Genomic DNA, 19,413 nt, shown 5'->3' with positions numbered 1-19,413 from the left:
GTTTTTCCATCAACATTACAAACCTTTAGGTGTAATTTTCTTGTTTTCATAGTTAAACAATCATGGCGCCTTCCCCATTTTATGCTTTTTATGGATGAAGATCAGCGTCACATCAGCTTCACATCAGTCTACAGTGTGATCTTACCCTGACAGGAAGCTGCTGAAGCTCTTCAGGTCTGTGGCATCCATCACCACATTCAGATCACTGATTTCCCTCTCACATCTTTGATTCTGCTGCAGAAAAAGCACATTAGTTATTAGATTTAAAACAAATCTAAGTCACTGTGAAAAGTTTCTTTACCAGGAGATCCACTGATATTCAACACTGTTAACACATATACAGTGGTCTCTGACTTTTGGCCCTCACTGTACTTTGCTGTTATTATACCTAATCCTTCATATTTGGGCTCATTTGGGAATCTTTTTATAGTAAAAAAAAAACAAAAAACTCATGGTTTAGCCAATGCACTGGCCAACATACGAATAAACAAGCAGGCCAGGCCTATTAGCTTTAAGTGATGTTGACTGAAAGATAAAGAAGGAGCAGATCTGTGGTGAAGCGTAATGTTTTTACTAAATAAGGAATGTTTTAGAATGAGATGAGCAGGAATGGACAAGAAACATGGCGCTACTTCATTATGAGATTGGTATCCATAAAAAAGTGTATCTTATCTGCTTATCTATGCTAACCAAGTCCTGGATTCAGCATCATTTTATTTGTGGCGGTTGTCCTTTTAATCACTTCACATATTTCTCTAAATGCCCATATCCATGCAAAAATGAAAATTCTACATATTTCCGGAGGTAAAAAAATATATAAATATTATATACAAACATAACAACTGATCAGATGATGATAAAGGTTGTGATAGGAGTGACTCAAAATTCCACAACCAGATGTTAAAAATGTTGATGGCACTTTATGGGCCAGGCACAGAGGTGTGATTCAAAAGCAAAAGACTGCTGGACAACATGGCAGGTTTACAAAAGAAAGAAGCACGTAAAAAAAAACGTCTCCAATCTGAACTTTCATTTAGTAGGAATATTTAAAAAAAAACAAAAAACTGACGAGATGACTTAAAAAGCTATGGACTTATTTTTACCAGCAGCACCAGCATAACTTCACCTGATGCCACCTGACAGCTTGTTATGCACTGATTGAATGACACCTGAGAGCAGACAGAACATTTCACTGTCTGTGACTGAGGCTAAAATCATCTCTGTGCTGTAGCTGCCAAACCACTGAACATGGCTGGCTCTCTACCACCCTCTATTGGCTAAACACAGGATCAGCATCCATTTGTGAAATGCAGTCCAGCGCCTTGTGTCACAGGAATGGTAACCAAGAACAGTGTGGTTTGACATTGACTTGCTCCATCTCTTCAGCAAACTCCTTCAATAATTGTTCAACTTTAGATTCACCTTGACCTCAGTGAGCTGGAACTCAACCTGGAAGTTCAGTTCAGAGCAGTGGCCGGATATGCAGAATTTCTGGATGAACTGGCTGCCACCTGGTAGACACACACATCATAACAGTTAAAGTACATCACTACATTACGAGGGACCAAATGAACAGCTGTGGTATTTTTCTTGCCAACAACCACTATGTTTACATCCAGCAAAAAAACATCATGAATGTTTTTCCTTCCACATGAACATTTTGAAAACGAAATCTATAAAATGCCACAAAACAATGAAAGTTGTTCTAAAGTGTTCTTGTACCGCTTCGCAGAGTTTTTGTGGTGCAGCTGTTGAGGTTGATGCCATTCATTTGTGTTTGTCTCTTCAGGTCCTCCTCCATCTCCTTCACCTCCTCCTCCAGTCTGGACGCCACCTCTTCCTTCCCTCCTACCTGTCTCTGTCCACACGCATATAACCTGTGGAGACAAGGCAAAGGGGTGGCACGTTTACTCCCAGAACAGACCCATTAAGTGGCTAACTAACCAACCGACCACTTTGGCCAGTGCAGCAAAGATACTTTGAAAACTCCCCGAACGCACTTGCTCCCTGCACTATAGAGCATTAAAATGCCTGAAGTAAGTCATTTTGAGAGGACAGTTAAAATGTGAAGGTTTTACTATGGGGAGAATTACTGCATACTGAAAACAAAAGAAGGGTCGCAAAAGACTTGTAAATAATATGCTACTCACAAGGCCTCCTGCATTTGTCCACTGAAGTTGAATGTCATGTCCTTGTGGTTGTTCTGCTGCTGACGCTGTAACTGTGCAACTTCAGCCTGGAGTTGTTCAATCTGAGCCTCCAGCACTTTCACCTCCTCAGTTTTCTCCTCATTCATCTTTTCGTCCATTCTGCAAAACCAAAATTGATTTATTTAATTTAAAAAAATAAAAATACAGTGAAAACAAAATGTTACACAAGTAATTACAAAACAACAAGCATACAGTGAGACAACGGTTTGGCTGCGATAGTTTATTTAATATCCTTTTATGCTAATTAGTCACAAAAATATGAAATATAACTTTCTGTGTTTTCATTTAACTAATATGAAGGGCTTTCTCCTATGACAGAGTTTATCAGTCCTGGTCCTGGGGACCCATTGCACCCTGCCTGGTTTTCTTTCTCCAAAACAGCTCATTGAAACGAATGGGTCAGGCTTTTTGCAAAGGTTGTTAATTAGCTGACCATTTGAGTCAGGTGTGTTAGAGCAGGAAAACATCTAAAACCTCCTATGTCCTATGATATCACACGATAAACACACAAAGAGGCCATTACGTTTAAGAGGCACTAACAACCTTCTAAAGTAAAAAACTCAAAAAAAACCTGAATGATGGCATAATATATGGGTAAATTGATTAAATGTAGTTAACACCAGTGTTAACCACAGAGGCACCAAACCCAACTAGCAGAGCTGAGTATACGTTGACCGCCTAAACACCGTAAATATTCAAATTACCGCATGTGTCTACGACATAATATTAGGTTATCTAAACGAAGTATACGTCAAACTGCGAAATGTACACATATGAGGAGTTGTTATTCTGTTTTTATTAAAGAATTAATCAACGTTCGCTCACCTCAACGATTCTTGCTTCCGAGTTCCGACAATCAAAACAGTTTGGATGGTCGCGCGCCCGCTGGGCGCTACCACTTATTACAATGCGGAGGGGCGAACAAAATGTCTTTCGGAAGTTTTGGGGGATAGTGCGCCCACATCTATATACAATAACCGTAAATTCTTATACGTTTTTATTTTAGAAGTACATATTATTTTTTCAATAGATAACAGACAATAGATGAAAAGCTACCCTATATTGTAAATTATGAGCGCCCCCTTTAAAGCAACAGGTATCTTTTTTTTTTCTTTTTTTTTTTTTTAGCAAATTAGTCTAATAATATTCGTCTTTTCAGTTAGAAAAGCCTATCCGTTTACACACTTACTGGCCAATGTGAAATGTGAAAACTGTGGATTCATACTTTTTTGTATACAATAGCTTTTAAAAATATATTTATCATTACGATTTCTCCACAGCGGAACCTTTCTTTTCTGTGGAAACGCGTACGGAAGGAATACCGGTAACACCAGCTGGATACATGTGAGGTAAACATTTGTTGGTTTCCTCTGTCGATACAAATTTAATCGCTTGTTCGGTTTGTCAGTTTAGCAATATGAGCGGATTTGAATGGGGATGTAAACTCGTTGGGAGTGTGGCTGTGATCGTTTAAACCCGTGCTCGTGGAGACAGCAGCGTAGCAGTGTAACCCTGACTGCATTGCAAAGGATAGGTAATATTCAGTCTACTTTTATGTATTTAAATAATAGAAATATAATATTTTAAAGATTATTTCCATAAATAGCTTTACATATGTATAGAGTAACTTAAGGTGCAGATTAACAGAAAAAGAGACAGATTAGTTGTTTTGAATATCTTGAACCTGTGTCTTGCTCAGTGACTTCTGTTCCTTCATGTTACCCCAGACTATATAATTGATATTTCACTGTTCTCTGTGGCTTTGGCTGCATGCTTGAGTTCATCTTAATGAAGATTGAATTTGGAATGATATTGTGTGATATATTGGAAATGTAGGTTCCTTTAGTTTTGCACACTACTAAACTACTCGGTATGATAGACTGTCTTGCAAAATTTAGCAATATTGTGAAAGTTAAATAAAATGTGCATCACAACAGACATCCAACATCATAATACATAATCTCTTCGGCAAAGGTAATTCAATAACAGTTCAATTTCAGTTTAATTTCAAAAAACTTAATTTGACCTGATAGGGCAATTCAAGGCACAATAGTAGGTGTCATTAAACAGAACAAGTGAGCTGAATTCTGATCATTTCCAAATGAGAATCAAAGTAAGAGTAATATACAAGAAGTATTTACATAAGTTACACATGTTTGAAGTAGAAGTTCAGTGATGACACAGAGTGCAGGTCATGCAGAAAATGAGGGCCAACTTAAACTACAATGAATATTATAAAAGATCCTAAAGCTGTCACTTGTTCATCTCAGACAGGTTTGATACAAAGATAAACTATGTAAATAGCATGATGTCAATAAATTACTCATTAGATGGTTTTCTCTGCTGTCCACTTATTTTTGAATGATAATAATAACAGTAAGTGACTCATAGGTGTTTGCTGTCTGTGCAGTGAAAGTGTTGCTGTTGATTGGAAGTAATGCAGCGGCTGTACGTTGGTGGGTTGAGCCACTCTGTCACCCAGAAGGATCTGAAAGATCGATTCGGGAAGTTTGGAGACGTGCACGATGTTGAGCTCAGGACCAAGAAAGATGAGGAAGGTGAGTCGGTATAATCGTTATCACATAAGATTTTCTTTTTTTATAAAAGTCAAAAACTGAAATAAAACAAATGTTATTCATGAATATAAATAAAGTCTTATGGAACGGATAAAATCACTATTCTCTGTGATTCGTTGTTAAATTGGAAAAAAAAATACTGTTCTCATACCAAACTGAGCAGAACCATTTTTATTTTTCTCTAGTATTGGCTCTGGTGTTTCTATTTATAGTTAAAATGTCTTGTTTATTTAGTCTGTTGGTCTGAGATTCTTCCGTGTCCTCACTAACTGCTGTTTTTCTCTTACAGGGGTTCCTTACAAAACCTTCAGCTACATTAACATCGACATTTCAGAAGCTGACCTGAAGAAATGTAAGTGAACAGAGTTGCTGCATTAACTCAGCTGCTCGTTGTTTCTTTTAAGTCTTATTTTATTTTAACCAGGAGAAAATGCTCTTAGTGACAACAATATAAAATCAGAAAATACACAGAAAAATCAACTCACTGATGTGTCCTTTTTGCACTTTGTAGTTCATGGATTTGACCAGATGTTTGATACCACTTTTTCATGTCCGATACCTCTAACATAATCTTGAGAATCATTCAATGCTGATATCAGTCCGATATAGTCTTTTACATCTTTTAAATGACCTTAAGTTCATTAAAGAATCTACAACAGTGTTTGAGCTGACCATCTAGCCACAACTTCCATGTTAATGTTGAAATGAGTCAAGTTAAAATGTTGTTACTGCTTTTTATCTTCATTTCTACAGTGTGTGATGTTGTGTAGCATTTAATCTTAGCTGTATCTCTTGTTCTGACACCGAACTGATGAAGAGCTTGTGTCATATCTATTTTTTCTCTCTTCAGGTATGACAGTGCTAAACAAATCCAAATGGAAAGGAGGAACTCTGCAGATTGAAGCAGCGAAGGAGAGTTTCTTGCACAGGTAAAGCCACCTTCACCATATGTCACCATGTAACTATGTTGACTACAAGGCTGGAGGATCTGAATAATTGGTGAATTTTGTTTCACTCTTTTCACTCGTTCTTTATGACTAACTATTGTTTTTTATTTTAAATGAATATGCTTATCATTTGTATATAATACTGTATAAAGTGTATAAAATAAAAGGTATTACTCTTTTGTGTTAAAAGAACTGTACTGTTTATATCTTAGACTCGCTCAGGAGCGGCAGGCGACGATGGAGCAGGGCCTCCAGCAGCCTGCTGCTGAGGACAAGAGACAGAAGCTGTTGGACTCCCTGAGCAAAGCTGGTGTGGACAATTTCACCATGAAGGCTGCAGTGCCAGGGACTGAAGTACCAGGACACAAGGTGAGATCATCAACTGCCTCCTGTGCCCATCAAAACACCTGTATGAATTATACAGAGAGACAAGATGGGTGGGGAAAATATATGATATAATCACAAAACAACTAAACACAGAGGACAGCCACATAATTATTTTAAATATCTTTACTTTACTTATCATATTGTCTTTATTGGACACACGTCATCATGTATGACTGTTGACCGTCTCCGAATGCTCTGGTTTCAGGACTGGGTCGTCAGTAAATTTGGACGAGTCCTTCCCACTCTGCAGCTCCGGTGTAAGAAAGGCAACAAAGCTCGAACGCTGAAGTACGACCCGTCTAAATACAGCCACAACATCCGCAAGCTGGACAAAACCACCACAGAGTCATCCACAGAGTCATCCACGCCCGTCACTCAGCTCACCTGGGAGGTGCAGGGAGGGGATGATGACATCAGCAAAAAGAGGCGGGGCGAGTTTCCTCCCTATAAACCACCACCAAGACCCAAAAAGAGTCGGACAGATGTGATCAGCTCCCATAACACTGTGAGCAGAACCAGGTAACAGTTTCCCTCAATCTCACAACGTTTGTTTCAGTGAGTTGGTCCTACCTCTGAGATCCACACCACCATCATCATCTCGTTTCCTCCTTCTCGTTTCCTCTCAGATTAGAGCCGACCGTTGAATCCGTCAATCACACTGAGAAGCAGCACTTCACCAACGGGTTTGAACTGCACTCCAAGCACAGACCGGATCCGAGGAAGTTACCGGATCCGAGGAAGTTACCGGATCCGAGGAAGTTACCGGATCCGAGGAAGTTACCGGATCCGAGGAAGTTGCCGTCTTTAAACGACAGTGATGTTGACTCGGACGAGGAGATCCGCAGGATGGTGGCGACTCAGAACACCTCCCATGATTTGCGGTATCAGGAAGTGGAGGATAATCTAGAAGTGGTGGGTTTTGACTACCTGGGGAAGCTGGAACGCTCCTGTAAACAGCAAAAAGGTAACTGATGTTTTTTTTTTGTAGTTCTGTTGAACAAACCACTTTCACACACGCAGATTCAAAGTAACAGCTTCTTTCTTGTGACAAGCTGTGCAAGGATATGTTTGCTTTGTGATTCCAGGAAGACCAGATAATAAAGACGAGGACGACTATGATTCTGCTGACACAGATGAACTTTTTGCCTCTAAGAAACCACCACCACCACCACCTCCTCCTCCTTCTGAGGCTCCACTGAAGAAGAAACAGGTGCTGCCCACTAACAAACCTCATTCAGAGAACAACGCAGATGCAAAGAAAAAGACGAGGAAGCAAAGTAAGGTTGAAGCAGAGGAGGAGGAAGAAGAAGATTTGAAGAAACCTTCCTGTGCACAGCAGAGAGGAGATACTGGTAAACAGATTTCTCAGAAACAGTGCAGCAGCTCTGTCAAACAGAGTGAGAAGGCGCCAGTCCATTCCTCTTCTTCAGAGTCGGACCATGATGAGGTTGATGAAAATGAGGAATTGGACTCAGCCGATTCATCTTCAGACTCCGATTATGACACCATGTTTTCTAATGTCACTCGTCTGGAGATTTCCTTCACCGATCTACAGAGGCTAGCTGAAGAATCTCAACCGACATCCGAACCAGCAGTTACCGGCAACGTCAGCACTGGCCCTGAAAAAGAAACTGGCCTTCTGTCTGGCTCTGCAAAACAACCTGCTCCCAAGAAAGGCATCATGCCAGAGGAGATCCTCGCCTCCATCTTGGAGGACGACAGCAGCGATGATGATAAAAAGAAGAAGAAAAAGAAGAAAAGAAAAGTTGTGTTAACAAAACTGCCTGCATTTTTGGGGACAAACACACTGAACGATGGATTGGAAACAACTGAGAACAACCAGAGACTGAAAGAGGAGGAACATGAGGAGGCAAGAAGAGGTTTGATCAAAAAACACAAGCCTGACTGTGAAGCTCCGCAAGTGGACCACACAACCAGCGAGGAGGAGGAGGAGGAGGAGGAGGAGGAGGAGGAGGAGGAGGAGGAGGAGGAGGAGGAGGAGGAGGAGGAGGAGGAGGACAATCCTGCTGAAAAAATAGTTCCAAATAAAGCTCCTATAAACACTGAGAAAGCTGAGACGAGTTCCTCCTCGAGCAGTGATGACGTTGAGGAAGAAGATGAGAGGATGGAGGCCAGTGATACCTCCAGCTCCTCCTCTGAGGACGACGAGGACGAGGAAAAGGTTATCCCTGTTGAAGATGTTGGGAAATTAGCAACTCCCGCTGCTCTTCACAGTGAGTCCACCAGTGAGGAGGACGAGGATGAAGACGAGGAGGAGAAGGAGGAGGTGGAGAAGGAGAAGGCTCCCTCCCGAGTAACTTTAGGAGCTAAGGAGGAGGCGGAGTTGCAGAGGAAGGCCAATATGAGGAGGCTAGCTGCCATCCAGCAGAGACAGAAAGAGTCTGAAGAACACAAGAGACTGATCCAGGGAGCTTTAGCCAACCTGGTGGGTGTTGATATTGATATTACAATAAAACTTAAAATGTATTTGATACAGTTTTGGGAATGAGTTCAGACTGTTGATTGTTACCTTTAATATGCTTAAAAATGATAGATGTATTCCTTCATTCAATCCCATATTTGCTTGACATCTGCAGCGAGTTGTGTTATTAATCATTAACATTAATCTGTTAGGATACCCCAAATCGAGGAACAGGGAAACGCATTGTCTTTGGCTCTGATGATGAAGAGCAGGACGGTGAGGATGAAAGTAAGCAGCAGATTTCGTCAGAGGTCACGGTGTCAAAGAAGACTGTGTTTCACGACAGTCAATCAGAAGATGAGGCCAAGACTGATGAGGAATCAGCTGATGAGACCAACACGGTGAAAGAGAAAGTGAGTTACTGAGCAGAACTAGGTCTAATGGCATTCTGTTTGAAAACTGTGTTTTATTATTCATTTATCTTAACACATTTAATCATATTTAAAGAGATAAAATAATCTTGGTGTTTTTTCTTTATTATAGATTAAGCAGTTGTGGTAACTGTGTGTGTGTTCAGGTTCATCCAAAGCGACTGGCCTCTCAGTTGTTTGGTGGCAGTGACGATGAGGAGGATGGTGATGGAGAGGAAGACGATAGCAGGTTTGACATCAGGCCACAGTTTGAAGGTCAAGCAGGTCAGAAGGTGAGAGCTGTCTTTTATGTTCTCTGATATTTTATACCCACAGTGTCCTTTACATTGTCCAGACGCATCATATTAGAACAGACTGTGCTCACATATTTTTAAGAAGTGACCTTTAGAATCAGATCAAGAAATTGTAAAACGATAATAATATTTGTGATTTGTTATCCAGCTGATGGCGCTGCAGTCTCGCTTTGGGACAGACGAGCGTTTTCGGATGGATTCTCGCTTCTTGGAAGATGACGAGGGCAAAGAGGAAGAGTCGGGTGAGGGTGTATATCTGCTATGATCTGATCCTATCAGCAAATATTATTATTATTATTATTATTATATTAAATATTATCTTGGTAATTCAGAGAAGACGAAGAGCACGGCAGAAGAAGATGAGACTCTGGATGAGGAGAAGAAGAAGAACCTGTCCATCCTGCAGAGCGTCCTCGGCAGCGTCCAACAAACCTGCAGCAGCAAGACCACTGTCAAAGCCAAGACTTTTAGGTCAGCCACACAGATACACAGATGAGTCTGGACAACGGGCTTTTAAAGAAGTTGCATTCCACATGAAACTAATGATTTAATTTTAAATGTGTGCGTGGTTGCAGAGACGTCTCAGCGCTGCACTATGACCCCAGCAGAGAAGAACATGCTGCATTTGAGACCAAACCAGAGGAAGCCAAGGAAAGGTATGCACTTAAACTGTTTAATCCACCAATCACTTACATTTGTATTGTTATCAGCACAAATACTGACCTGACTGCTCGGCTAAATCCCACGAGAAGAGACAGGTTAATTTTTTCTCAATGGCTTGTTATTTTAGTCTTAGTCTTATTTTAGTTTCAAAGTAAATGCAATTGATAAGAAATGTGATGATTTTGGTGATTATGCTGCATCTGTTTCTCTGTAGTACACCGAGTCTGAAAATGGTTGGAGTGCAATTCTTAGTGTGTGCATGTTGTGTTTTGTATTTGTACATTTTAATTATTCATTCATTCATTTTTGATTATTGCATCCAGAATCTATCCATTCATTATAACTATATGTTTTTTGAGTATTTAATAAATAACTGCATTTAGAGAATGGACCCACGACTGAGCCTTGTGGAACACCACATATCAACATCTTGTATTAACAGACTATTTTTCCCACATTCTATTTCATCCAGTTATTTTTGTGTCATTATATTACAATTCAATCAAAGTCCAGTCTGCCCATCATTGTGATCTGTTGTCTTTACAGCAAGTCTGCCAGGAGGAAGAAGAGGGAGGAAGCTCAGAAGCTTCCGGAGGTCACTAAAGAGATTTATTACGATGTCTCCGGTGACCTGAAGGCTGTGTTTGGTCAGACAAAGGATGATGTCACAGAAGAAGAAGCAGAAGAAGAAGAAGAAGAAAAGACGAGCTGGGATCAAGAAAAAAAGGGGAAAAAAGGAAATGATGAAGAGCCGACTCTGCCGGTGATTCATGTCCCAGCTGATCCCAGTGCAGAGAAACAGGAGTCTGGGTTTAAATTCTCCTTCTTTGGAGAGGACGTAGAAACAGAGACTAGAGAGTCGGGTTAGTCTCAAAATGTTTATCTTAATATGTCTCAGAGGAAATTTAGTTTTACTGGAATTGTTATTTTTTAAATATCTTTGTCACTCTAACAGCAGAGTACAAGGTGGAGACCATCCAAGCTCCAAAGGTGTCATGGCAACAAGACCCACGTTTCCAAGACAGCAGTTCAGAAGAGGATGAGGATGAGGAGGGGCTGGAGGAGGAGGAGCAAAGCGGTGCTACACCTATAACCACAGAGTAAGAAAACTCCTGCTCCCTGCCTTGCACTTGTGTTTGTATTTCAGTTTATTTCAAAATGAAAGGTTTCAATTCTACAGATTGCCCTATGCTTGTTATAAAACCAGTAGTTGTTTCAGTTTAAATCCTGCATCATCTGAATGTGACTTCTATGCTCCTGTTCACAGAGAGGCTACTCCATCAAAAACTGGTCTCTTCTTCTTTTTCCCAGAAGACAGCAGACTGACAGGTACCAATACATTTAAAGTCTCTGCAAAGCAAAGTGTTCCGACTGTTTTATGATGATGAAGATTTATGTGATGAAATGTAGAAAGATGGAACAAGAAGCTGCGTTGATTGATTCATTAATTCACATTTCAAGGACAAGGAGTGAGATTAAATACATTTTAAATGTCTTCTCACGCCACACTTCTTTAGGTTCAAAATAAATTAAAAGATGAACTAGAAAAGCACTTGGAGAGCGCAGACCTCCACCAAGGCAGCCCAGTGCCTCCAAAATATTGAATAAAAATAGTGATAGCATCTACGGATCACGCCCAAAATTGAATCACTTGTTCCTGGTCCCATTGCGGACATTTCCTGAAAATGTCATCCAAATCCGTCTGTGACTTTCTCGAATTATGTTGCTAACAGACAGACCGACAGACAAACAAACCGAAAACATAACTTCCTTGGTGGAGTTAATAAACTAAAGATGAAACTGTCAGCTTCACAACTCACTCATTCATTCTGTGCTGGGGCTTCCATCACTTCTCTGTGTTGACAGGTTGTAACATTAACTCACGCATGTTTACTTTTAACAATATGGACTAAACCTCCTTTGCACACGGAGAAACACGGCTAAACATCCACTGTCATACCAAGCAACTACCTGCTTATCTTAAATCACCCACACTTTGTGCTTAGTTCTCGATACAAAAACCAGCTACAAAGTTACAGCTCAAGCTACAACCTATGTATTTATTTTCTTTCTACAAGAAAAAATTCAGCAAACATTCAGACTTCCTGAAATATTGCATATTGTTTCTTCAACTTGTTTTGTACTCGCTCTCCTCTTCTCGTCTTACGTCCATCAGAGGGCCCGAGGTTATTCTGTCGTCCTTCTCAGCTGGAGGAGCAGAGGGAGCAGTGGGAGGAAAAAAGGAGTGAACTCAGACAGGTAAACATCAGAAGATCAGAAAAAAAGTGTTGTTCACAGTGTTTACATTGTCTCGGTCTCCTCTACGGTGCTGACAAGTGTGGAGGAGGACAACATTGTTGGAGACTAAACTAAATATCAACCTTAAATGGAGATAAAATCAGATCTTTATATCCAGACTGCATTGTTATTTTATAGTGTACAGCTATGAGGAAGTTTCCTGTTTCTCAGCCACTATTTTCTGTAATGTGTGAACTCCTGAATTTGATTAACAGGATTTGTTTTTTTGCCAGCCAGATATTCAAAAAACAATCAAGATAAAATCTAGATTTTTTAAAATTTCATCTCTCCTGTGTGTTTCCTCAGGAGTACCGCAAGAAACACAAGGACGCGCGCAGAAAACTGAAGACCTCCCTGAAGAGCTGAGGACAAAGGGACATGAGGCCTCTGTGTCCGTCTGTGACAGATTTTCTTCTCACTCTTGGTGATATTTTGTGCCACAGACTTTGAACATTCGACAGGAGAGAGAGACCAATTGATGAAACATTGAAATCATCAAAATTATCCTATTTCTTTTCTATTCCTAAACCCTGGGATATATTTTGTGATTTAATAATCAGTTTTGGTCCTCCAGTGGAGATAACAGTGTGTCATTAAATTGTAAATATTTGATGACTTTGATTTGTTGTTGTTTTTTTGCCTCATGACAGTTGGTTTGATGAAGAGAGTTGGTGTCATTTAGGTGCTATTTTGATTATTTGAATATAAAGATTTGTGGAAACATGCGTGAGTTCTGTTTGAAAGCCCCCTTAATTCATACTAATCTAAATACAGTAAACCCTGCCTTCATAAAACATTATAATTTTGAAGGCTGTTTTTTCAGCTAAGTATGGGAGTTCTGGTTTACTTTCAAATGGACAAATATTAGAATTATATTTTTATATATATGAATTATGAAGTATTTATATAATTTTCAGTTGTCTGCTCAGATCCAGGGTTGCCAGGTCTGGTGATTTTTCCACGTTATTGTGCTACTTTTGAAGTGTTGTCTCCACTGACTGTATATAAAATAGTGACGTTGTCTTCAGGTTTCCTGGCTTGAGCAAACCAAACTGTATTATTGAATAGCCACCAGAGGGCGACTCTGAGACCCTACTTCTCACTTGATTTAGTAAACAGTAAACATTTCTGTGATATGTTCATGATCAATCGCTTGGTTTAAGTCTTCTTTGTAGCTCTCACAACATTTCAATAACACTAAACACTAGTTGACATTCGTTGCTCGAACCTTTTTTTTTTCTTCCCTCTTCCGCTGACTTTATTTTGAAATGTATAACCGGAAGCTACGTGTTGTGTTCTTGGCGCTGGTGGAATAAACAAGTGCTGTGCTCCAAACTTCTGCATCAGGACCAGAGTGAAGCAGACACTTTTATGGACAGGTGTGTCCGATGTTTGCTGCCGCACATGTCTGTGAAACACACCGATAACGCAGTGAATATTAGATAAACTGTAAAAACAAACAAAAATGAAGCCGGTTTTGTTTCTCCTGCTCCTCTCTCTGCGGACAGCGGAGCTCCGCAGCGTTTCCTCAGACCCAGGGATTCAGCTCGGGTCCACGCAGGACACACAGCGGCCGGAGGATGCGGGCACGCCGGCTGCAGAGATGGATGAATCCCCATCTCTGGAGAAAACCTCACCAGACCCTGTTGAACGTTGGAAAGCCCACGTCCTGAGGCGTGGAGCCAAAGGTGGGAACTCCAGTAAAAGAGACCCGCACTTTCCGAGCAGTTATGGGCAACAGCGTCGTCACGACGACCCGGACAGTTTCTTCACCACACCGCGGGACGACCGTTCCACCTCAGCCCCGACGAGTAACGTGTCGACGGGTCGGGGCTCCGGGTTCCTCAATCCGCTGTTCCCGTTCACCGACGGAGCATACTGGGCTTACGCCGTCATGCTGCTCGCGCTCGTGCTGTTCGCCGCGGGTATCGTGGGGAACCTCGCGCTCATGTGCATCGTGTGGCACAACTTCTACCTGAAGAGCGCGTGGAACTGCATCCTCGCGGGACTGGCGTTCTGGGACTTCCTCGTGCTTTTCTTCTGCCTGCCCGTGGTCGTCTTCCACGAGCTCACCTTGAGGAGGTTGCTAGGAGACCTGTCCTGTCGCCTCGTGCCATATCTGGAGGTGAGGAAAGTTTGAACAGGTGAAAGGTCAGGGGCGGATCACTGATTAGAGATGCTGGGCTCAGGTGTCAGGGGGGGCCCTGCTTTTGAGACTCAAATATCAGTAGAAATCTTTGTCTGGTAGGTAAATTCAGGCAGAAAAACGTTTATTGTGTACCATATTTTATAATTATTGTACATTTTTTGTATTTTATTATTATTATTATTATTATTATTATTATTGTTATAATTATTTTAAATATTTATTTTATATTTACATATTTTGGATTTTTTTCCTTGAATTATTGTGACTCCAACATTATTTGTTTTACCGTGAAGCACCTTTTAATTTCACTCTGTAAATACATGTTTTATTAACTATTATTAAATTATATATATATTATATCTATAGGCAAAGAAGATGAGAAATGTTGAGGGAGACATGCACATAACCCCAAAATAAGATAAACACTAGAATCTACTTAGAATTGATAATTGCTGTGATTAATATGATATTATACTTGCTAAATACACATTCCAGGTTTTTCAATCATTATAGGAAGTCATTTTGACATTTTTAAAATAAATAACTATAACAATGCACACAGTTTTAATGAAACACCTATAAATATATATATATTTTTAAAGTATTACCATTTCAAAAAAAATGTCTGAGGATTTACACAGTGTTACCACATAATTACTGTTTCTATATTACCATTTATTTCCTAACTTTATATATGCATTATGAAGTATAGAACAGCTATAAAGTGTTTTATGTTTTTTACATGTAAACTCTAAGCTATTTCAGGACAGTATTTAGGCGAAAAGTGTTGTTTTTAAAGTTGTTCTTAATCAGATTTGGCACCAATAGCAGACACGCTGTCAACGCTGCTTTTACACCTTCATGATTGGCTCATTGTTGAGTTTTCCAGTTCATAACAACATGTGCAGCCCTGTGATGAATGGCCTGATTGTGTCATGTTGTTCCTCTCAGTCGTCAGTCTTCACTTTGAACAGACGTGCTGTTATGGGCTGTTTGGCTCTATATACGCTCTACATCAGTAGTGAACCGTCAGGACATCATGAAGCGGCTGTTCTTCTCCAGCTCACAGAGCCACACTGTATGAAACACGGAGGCGCACAGTTATTCGCAGCCGTAATCTTCGTTTAAACACACAGATGACACAACTCCACCGTAAAGTCTCGGCATCGCAAGAGACGAACAACAATTCTGTTTTGATAACATGATCCGACAAAGCCCAAATGTTACATCCTCATATGGGAGACAGACAGTTTCTGCTCTTAAATACAATTTGTCTTTCATGTCTCCCAACAAGGAGAGTTGAATACTTTCATCCCAAGAAGTGCATTTCATTTACAGTTTATACCTAGTTATTAGTATAAATGGGTCGATGAGCTGACCATTTGAATCAGGTGTGTTGGAGCGAGGAAACATGCAGGACAGTGGTTGAGAAACCCTGGTCTATTGCATGAATGTCATTAGAAATCAACTGTTTATCTTTGTGATTGCTTTAACTGCCAGTTGACAACGTAGCGTCTCCACGGTAACCGCATCTTTTATTTTCCTCCAAAAATATACTGTATATTTTGCACATTTTAGTTTCACATGCACTTCAAATATTTAGGAGAGCTTTGATCAAGCTTGCCTCTCCACCTTGGAGTCTGGTGAAGCCTGTCTTATATTTTTACACTGCATCCCTCTAACAGTAGCTAGGTTTCCACTGAAAAGTCTCACACATTTTAACCAAATTTTAAACAACTCTCCATTATTCTGTGTTTCGATCCACTGCTGTTAAGCGAATATTGAGAGCTAGTTTACCAAGATAAGCAGTAAGTGGCTCAAAACTCGACAGGGATAAGATGGTACATCTTGATAATAGTGATGATTCGCTCCTGTCCACATTAAGACTTTAATGCACAATTTTGAAACAAATGTTCTGTTTCCCTTCAGATGCTTTTATGCACAAATCAAAAATGCACTGAAAAACAGCTCAAAATAATAAGCGAGACTCTTACTAAGTTGTAAAAACAGCTTGCAACAAGAGGCAGTCGTTAAGTTCAGTAATCAAGTTGCCGGCTTCCTCTTTCTTTGTTGCTTTACCTTTTTTCATGCTAATTAATTTCTTACCAAGCATTTAGCCTTTCTTTTTGATTTTTTTAAACGCTTTTCAGCAGTTCGTGCCCTGGGCGTTGTATTGACTTGTGTGTAAAGCGGGTCACACTGCCAGGCTGCCACTGTGCCACTCTGTTAGTTCAACTATTTTCATGCAAATGGGGGCTTGGTGTTAATTATCTTGAGTTGTGTTTTAACTGTTCAAAGTCATTACGCACTCACAGAAGGAGGACAAGTGGCTTTAAAGACGCAGCGTTTTCAGCCAAGTCCACAGACTTTAATGCGCTCGAGGCACCAGTAATTGTCCCCAGTCTGCAGGCTGAAACTTGTTACAACATAATTGCTCTCTGTTTCCTCTGCGACTCCTTTTAGTTTCCCCATGTCTGTATTCAAAAGGTTAAATAAAGCAACCCGGGTCTCATGGCTGTTATTGTGACTAATTTGCTGAGTATAACAAGGCAGAGGAAAACCTCGGACACCCTCCTCTGCTCACTTTTTACAGTCTAGTCTGGGTTAGTGATGGCAAAGTGCCACTTTTTTTTGTGTCTGGTACAATGCTAATATCAGTCTGATGTAGTCTTTTAAACAATTTAGCTGTTTATATAATAAGACATTTGTGCTGATGCTTTTACCACCTATAGCACCTGTGTTAAACTCAAGGCCCGGGGGCCAGATGTGGCCCGCCACATCATTTTGTGTGGCCCACAAGTGATTCATTAGTCTTAAAAGTCTGTGTTAAAATAGGTCTATGCTGCTTTAAGGCGTGCCTTGACCATAAACTACATTTCCCACAATGCATGGCGGTTGCGATACCCGCAAAGTGACGGCACCGCCACTAGATCGGAGTGTATCATTGTATATGCATCATGCGACAAGTGAAATTGAATAAGTAATAAATACAGAAAGTTATTTAGCAATATGTTACAGAGTAGTTACCTTTATTTTACATTATATTTGGTTACATTTAGTTACATTTATTCTGTATGACAGTTACATCTGGCCCTTTGAGGGTAACCATTATGCTGATGTGGCCCTCAGTGAAAATTAATTTGACACCCCTGATCTATAGTATCTATAATCAGACATTTACAGCCTGCACTCAAGTCCACATTGCTGAATTTTCATTTTACAGCAGGTCTTAATCCTGGTCCTGGAGAGCCATTGTCCCACATGTTTTAGATTTAGATTTAGATTTACATTTATGTCATATTCAGGATTTATGGATCATCCAACCCAACTTTATTTATAAAGCACTTTAAAAACAACAACAGCTCAACTCATTCCTATCTTCGATCCAGTGATTTGAGCTAGTATGGGCCCAATACTGATACTGAATGTCATATCAGCTGAATCATTATCTTAATGTCCATCCCTGTCATTTCTTAGGTGACGTCTCTTGGTGTCGCTACATTCAGCGTCTGTGCACTGAGCATCGACCGTTTCCACGCAGCCACCAGCCCTGCGCCCCTGCAGTCACCCAAAGTGGAGCCATGTCAGTCCATCCTGTCCAAGCTGGCTGTCATCTGGGTGGGCTCCATGCTGCTGGCTGCCCCCGAGCTCCTTCTGTGGCAACTCCTCCAAGAAACCGTGAGCCTGCCAATGCTCCCCACTGACCTGCAGCAGAGCCAGCTGCGGGGCTCGCTTATAACAGCGTTCAGAACCCGAACTGAGGTGTTTAAGGTGGACATCTGTGTCCGGGAGCCGTCTGTGGAGCTCCCAGAGAACATCTACTCTCTGGTGCTGACCTACCACGAGGCCCGCATGTGGTGGTTCTTTGGGTGCTACATCTGTTTGCCACTTCTCTTCACTCTGGCTTGTGACTTGGTGACGAGACAAGTCTTAGCCCAGCGTCTGCTGCAGAAACCTGAGGGTGATAAGGTGACAAGCAGATGCTCCTCCGCCTCCTCCTCTTCCAGGTCGTCCTCGAAAAAGAAAAAGCAGCATGTGAGGGAGCATAGGCTGCGCTCCACTGTGATGGCGCTCACCATCTTGTACATTACATGCAACCTGCCGGAGAGCATTTGTAACATCACCCTGGCGTACATCTCTGTCCCGACATCCTCGGCGCTGCCAGCTCTCATTGTGCCGGCACTCGGTTTGATCGGACAGTTCCTGTTGTTTGTGCGTTGCTCTGCGACGCCGGTGCTGCTGCTGTGCTTGTGTCGCTCTCTGGGTCAGGCCTTCATGGACTGCTGCTGCTGCTGCTGTGAAGAATGTCTCCCTGATAGCAACTCCTCCTCGTCCTCTTCAGCGTCGGCTGCCGCCACCTCTACCCTCTCCTCTCCCACCTCGCTCTCTCCGTCCTCCCTGTCTCCGTCCTGTAAGGGGGAGACGATGAAGAGCTTGTTGGAGGCAGAACCTGTGCTCTGTGACAGGGCCAAAGACTCTATTGGAACACCTTGCTGAATTTCAGAACTGGCCTACATATGGCTTTGAAAGATTGTGCAGATTTATTACACTTTTGCTTTTATCTAAATAGTTTTAAACATATTTTTTTTAATCAGCTATTTAAACAGTGTACTTTGTCAATTCATGGCTGAGATCTGCGAGGAGCACGATCTCGTCACTACAAAGAAATCTCAGGGGACAAGAAAGATGAGCAGTCAGTTGAAGGTTTATTCAAATGATAATACACTGTTTTCATGTTTTCTGTCATCCAGGTCATTTTATCTTCAGACGTTCAGATACAGATAACTGCAATCAAAGCAAGTCCATTAGCCTGTATGTAAACTTCTGAATGTTGGTAGTAATGCACAATATTATCTGTATTATCAGATAACACGCCAAGATCTGCCATTATGACTAATGACTAAAATATTAGTCTGAAACAGCTGCTGCCTCCTTGACTTCTATGCTAGCGCCCCCTACAGCTATTAATTTTTGCTTTATATTTATTTTGCTCATTTTAGATTTAATGTTAATTTCTCTATAGAAGAGACTAAATGA

At 41.0% G+C, this 19,413-nt stretch overlaps 3 protein-coding genes across 3 annotated transcripts in view; 2 read left to right on the top strand and 1 right to left on the bottom strand.

Moving 5' to 3' along the window:
- The window catches only part of cenpp (centromere protein P), a gene marked incomplete at both ends in the record, with an annotated part of 67,233 nt that extends 64,925 nt beyond the window's left edge, over positions 1 to 2,308 (bottom strand). Inside the window, 4 exons of the mRNA XM_083892630.1 lie at positions 146 to 234; positions 1,423 to 1,511; positions 1,723 to 1,877; positions 2,151 to 2,308. Of these exons, the coding sequence (XP_083748756.1) occupies positions 146 to 234; positions 1,423 to 1,511; positions 1,723 to 1,877; positions 2,151 to 2,308 (491 nt within the window). The remainder of the gene's footprint in view (positions 1 to 145; positions 235 to 1,422; positions 1,512 to 1,722; positions 1,878 to 2,150) is intronic.
- A 2,337-nt stretch (positions 2,309 to 4,645) lies between these two features.
- nol8 (nucleolar protein 8) lies at positions 4,646 to 12,749 on the top strand. Its single transcript, XM_083892629.1, has 18 exons — positions 4,646 to 4,768; positions 5,076 to 5,138; positions 5,637 to 5,715; positions 5,946 to 6,102; positions 6,326 to 6,639; positions 6,747 to 7,084; positions 7,206 to 8,041; positions 8,189 to 8,566; positions 8,755 to 8,955; positions 9,120 to 9,245; positions 9,415 to 9,508; positions 9,599 to 9,737; positions 9,842 to 9,922; positions 10,476 to 10,792; positions 10,885 to 11,029; positions 11,197 to 11,258; positions 12,106 to 12,188; positions 12,534 to 12,749. Exons 1-18 carry the CDS (start codon positions 4,648 to 4,650, stop codon positions 12,591 to 12,593), a joined length of 3,594 nt encoding a protein of 1,197 aa, XP_083748755.1. The 5' UTR covers positions 4,646 to 4,647; the 3' UTR covers positions 12,594 to 12,749.
- A 943-nt stretch (positions 12,750 to 13,692) lies between these two features.
- On the top strand, positions 13,693 to 18,873 carry gpr37l1a (G protein-coupled receptor 37 like 1a; the record flags this gene model as incomplete). The annotated part of the gene is made up of 2 exons (XM_083892553.1): positions 13,693 to 14,352; positions 17,854 to 18,873. 2 exons carry the CDS (start codon positions 13,693 to 13,695, stop codon positions 18,871 to 18,873), a joined length of 1,680 nt encoding a protein of 559 aa, XP_083748679.1.
- Between the last annotated feature and the right edge of the window lie 540 nt (positions 18,874 to 19,413).

The sequence above is a fragment of the Microchirus variegatus genome (assembly GCF_963457635.1).
Source record: "Microchirus variegatus genome assembly, chromosome: 7".
Lineage (NCBI taxonomy): Eukaryota > Metazoa > Chordata > Actinopteri > Pleuronectiformes > Soleidae > Microchirus > Microchirus variegatus.
The sequence above is the reverse complement of the archived record's forward strand: the minus strand, read 5'-3'. Positions and strand labels throughout refer to the sequence as shown.

Bases quoted from the DNA above. Each gene is read 5' to 3' on its own strand.
- nol8 (XM_083892629.1), top strand. From the start codon at position 4,648: ATGCAGCGGCTGTACGTTGGTGGGTTGAGCCACTCTGTCACCCAGAAG. The intron at 11,030-11,196 runs GTAAGAAAACTC...TCCTGTTCACAG, and splicing joins GCTACACCTATAACCACAGA to AGAGGCTACTCCATCAAAAA. The intron at 11,259-12,105 runs GTACCAATACAT...TACGTCCATCAG, and splicing joins AGAAGACAGCAGACTGACAG to AGGGCCCGAGGTTATTCTGT.